The sequence below is a fragment of the Dreissena polymorpha genome, chromosome 7 (assembly GCF_020536995.1).
Source record: "Dreissena polymorpha isolate Duluth1 chromosome 7, UMN_Dpol_1.0, whole genome shotgun sequence".
In the NCBI taxonomy this organism is placed as follows: Eukaryota; Metazoa; Mollusca; class Bivalvia; order Myida; family Dreissenidae; genus Dreissena; species Dreissena polymorpha.
Genome location: NC_068361.1, coordinates 72,517,570 through 72,521,595, shown reverse-complemented (window position 1 = coordinate 72,521,595; position 4,026 = coordinate 72,517,570). Strand labels below are relative to the sequence as shown.

Below are 4,026 nucleotides of genomic sequence, written 5' to 3'. Positions count from 1 at the left end.
GTTGTCAATAAAACACTGCAACAATTTAAAACGGATTAATATGTTGATGAAGTTTCTGGCTTTTAATCATTTATTTAAAATGAGGTTATATTGCCAATTCTATATAATAATTATTTATGAATATCGGTAAGGGCATGTAACTTCCGGTCCAATTAGAAAATAACTTTGGCAGCGGATACCGACGTTTAGCGTAAAGTCAGGATGTCCAATAGCATTATGACAATATAAGTAATTTCATTTCAGTGAATATGTATATATGTTTATATTATTTTACCTTTCACCTCAGCAGAGTTTATATTAAGCGGCCTGTAGTTATGACTGGTGGCTATTGTTAAGTTCGCTTTTAAGAATAAGACTTAAGAAATTCTAGTATATGACAAAGGAGTTGGTGGTCTTTTTATATTCGGTATTAAAGATTGTCTTTAAAATTGTTAAGAAATTTACGAACAACTAACATTTGCGCGAAAACCGCAAGTATAAAAACAGTAATTGGTATTTTATCTGATATACATATTATAATATAGTTATATCATATTATCCATGTACATTATATTATGCTACATGTTTTAAAGACCAAGAGAAAATGCCTCACCGAAAATCGTATGTCGACCACATTATATACGATATACAAGTAATTCATAGGGCTTTCATTTGAGGGTTTATAATTGAATATAATAACATTGAATATTGATTTGTATTAAGACACCATTTAAACAATAATCTGTTATTTACCTGTACCCGATGAATGATTATGTTCAGCCCTGACTGAATACTGAATTATTTACCTTAATAGTAACTCTTATTTCAGAGGTAGGATAGACATAGTCGATAATACGTGATGATCGTTTGTTAATTTTAAAATGTAGAGGTAAATCATGAAGTAACAGTACGGCTACAAATCCGAAGATTACGCACGTTAGAAAGGAATGTATTGTTTGTTTGTGCGTGGGGGTCCTCCACCAATAATGCTCCAAATTTCTCTACTTCCTGGCCTTAAACGTCATGTAAAGTTTCTACAGTTATTGTTTAATGAATGAAAAGAGAAAGTAACGACAGATAACACTAGCTAAAGTGACATTAAGGGAAAACTGTTGGATATCTGGAGTTATCACTTTTTTCACAAGTGTGTTGATTATAAAATTATATATATATGATTGTTACTTGCTGATATCGTTTATCGAGTAGGCTTTGCTGAATTAATTAACTGATAGTATGACAATTGCGTACAACTATAAATTAACATTTACATTGAAGTGAAACCCAACAATAGATAGCATCTAGTTTTAACCGTAAATTCTAAAAACAAAGATGCATAATTGGATCCTTAGCATATCGCTTCTGTCTTTAATGCTAGCAGTCGATTGCCATGGACCTGTCGTCAATGTAAGTGTTTTCGTTAGCACAATTATTTTTCTTTATAACTTGAAAAAACGCATCATTATACCCAAATGCATTTATTAATATTGTGGTGATAAAATTATCATCAGAAATAAATATTATAAAAACAGTTGCTCGTGTGATCTGAGTTTTGAATGTGGTAAACGGGGATTTGGGTTTTATAACAAATACCATGTGTAAGTGCAATATGATTCAACAACTTAAAGGCATTCATTCTTCGCAAGGAAATCTACACAATTATACTGTAACTATTATTAAAACAACATAAAACTTTAGCTACATCAATTATTCATCATATATTATGTTGTTTTCTTTATTATATTTTAAGATGCTACTGTACAACCGAGCAAATGGCGGTTTGAACAGACCGAAGTCTATTAAAGAGTACCATCATTGGTCTACACCTGAGGAGACGACCGCTGATTGGACGACTCATACCAGACCATACACAACGCCTACCTGGCATTTTCATTCTACACCATACACAACACTAACTTACACTTCACGTACGTGTTTCTTATTCTTGTTTAATGGTTCATGCGTCTCGGATTATTTGGTATTGTATATGAATCTGTGAATTAATATAATATGGAACTCAAAAAAGAAGCGGCTACGATGCACGTGAATTGGCAGTTGTCAACATTGAGTTGACATATTTATATCAGCTTTCATACTGAAAGCGAATTACCACTTTTAATTATGTAAAAGCATGCGGCTTATTTGTATGAACATAATAATGTAGAAGATTAGCATCGATTCTTCAAATAAATATCACAATCACTATTTACAGCCTTTATGTAAGAGGGGATAAACGGCCGTATACAGTGTTCATATAAACATAAATACAATTCAAACACTTTTCTTTACCGATTTATTATTGTACTAAAATTACACGCCTTCAATCAATTTTACAAAACTATAAATGTACTTCATGCATTCCAACCTTACCACCTGCCATTGTTGCAACCATACTTCGATTGGATGCATTAACACTATTCACAGTTGCACCTAAGGGACTTCTATTGAGCTTGCTGCGTAACATGTATGACGACGCCAACACGATGTCCGCTCTGGCACACGGACTCACTGACAAAGTGGCCACTGTTGAAGAAGTAGCAGGTACGGAAACCTTTGTGGCCATACGGAATTGTTTGTTATCTTCAGATCCAAAGCCACACATGTTCTACCATTGTCCGGTACTAAAAGTTTAAAGAGTTTTAAATAAGTAAATTTCAGTAATGATAGAACTGCTTAGTCAAAGAGCAACAAGAATTGAATTTCAAAGAAGTATATTACGCAATATGAGACTATTAATAAATGAAGTTTATTATATAATTATTAAAAGTACGATGCTTTCCTAGTTCAAAGCAACGTTCATCGAGGACTAGGATAAATGTTAATTAGGAAAAATCAATATATATTATATACAAGAAAATGGTTTGATTCAGGTAACACGAAGTCTCTGTTATTGCAAGTCCTTCAGCATGTGGATAGCGACATCATGATTATTTCCCAGATGACTCAAGGTCTGATAGATGACATCAAGACGGCTGAAGATATTGCTTAAAATTGAATTGTTCAAATACGTACACAACTTCAAACTATGTTAAAAGAAAGGCATGAACAAATGTAATGTATTTGATGTGTTAACTGTATTAAATATAAAATTGATGGTAAACGATGATATTTTGTTTACAATAAAAAAAGCTTGACAAATTCAAACAATTTGTCAGTGATTTACACAATTTCAATCATTTTCTAGTTTGTTTTCATAGTTGCCGAGTCTCTTGGTCGTGTTTTAGGAAATTTGGTTTTTAAGTTAAGTTTGACATATTCTTCTATTTATAAGTTGTTCAGCGGTACAATTTAACGCCACTACATTAAGATAAGTTTTACAATGAAGCGATTACACCGTGGTTGTTATTGCTTTACGTATACACAAGCACTGCTAGAAACATAATATGGATTGAAGTTAAAAGCTTAGTTTGCATAAAAAATACATAAATTGCATTAATTGACCCATAAGTGAGCCTCCAAATATTAACTTATCTTATTTTTCTTACTGGGGATTGTATATCAATAAACGTACTGTTCAAAGTAATTCCATTTGATTTGTGGATTCATTTCATAACAATTTAAATGTATGTGCACATTGTTATGTCCATGTGTTAATGGTGCTGAAGTTAACATCATCTGTTTTTCCAGAAAATATTATTTTCTGTACTAATATTACTGCCGAGATGTCACGTAACATTACATCTTGGTCCACTTGTATGTTGTTTAACTGCAAACAGAGGAACTGGTATATAGATGATAAAGCAGAAGTGCAAATTACAAATAAATGAATTCTATTGAAAGTTTGATACATGTTTTTGTTTTTGTTTTAAGTTATTTACGTTAAGTAATTTATGTTTTTAAAATAATCAACGTTTGTATCGCGTAAATTAGGTTTAAACAAAATTAACTACATCATTTAAAATCATTGAAAAAAGTACGTGTTAGACAAAGATTTGCCGTTAGTGTCCGTTTTAAAGAAAAAACGTCGATATTTAGCGACATTACTTGTCGTATTATCCATCTATAAGTTGGGTACTGTTTTATTTTGTGAATGTTAAAAGAGGGAGCACA

General features: G+C 31.8%; 1 protein-coding gene across 1 annotated transcript; it reads left to right on the top strand.

The window, feature by feature from the left end:
* The first annotated feature begins 1,174 nt into the window (after window positions 1–1,174).
* LOC127838073 (uncharacterized) lies at window positions 1,175–3,761 on the top strand. Its single transcript, XM_052365638.1, has 4 exons — window positions 1,175–1,383; window positions 1,727–1,904; window positions 2,401–2,517; window positions 2,847–3,761. The coding sequence occupies exons 1-4, from the start codon at window positions 1,309–1,311 to the stop codon at window positions 2,963–2,965; spliced, it is 489 nt and encodes a 162-aa protein (XP_052221598.1). The 5' UTR covers window positions 1,175–1,308; the 3' UTR covers window positions 2,966–3,761.
* Window positions 3,762–4,026: the final 265 nt, after the last annotated feature.

Coding starts and splice junctions, on each gene's coding strand:
- LOC127838073 (XM_052365638.1), top strand. CDS start 1,309: ATGCATAATTGGATCCTTAGCATATCGCTTCTGTCTTTAATGCTAGCA. Junction 1,905..2,400: donor AACACTAACTTACACTTCAC/GTACGTGTTTCT, acceptor CACTATTCACAG/TTGCACCTAAGGGACTTCTA. Junction 2,518..2,846: donor CACTGTTGAAGAAGTAGCAG/GTACGGAAACCT, acceptor GGTTTGATTCAG/GTAACACGAAGTCTCTGTTA.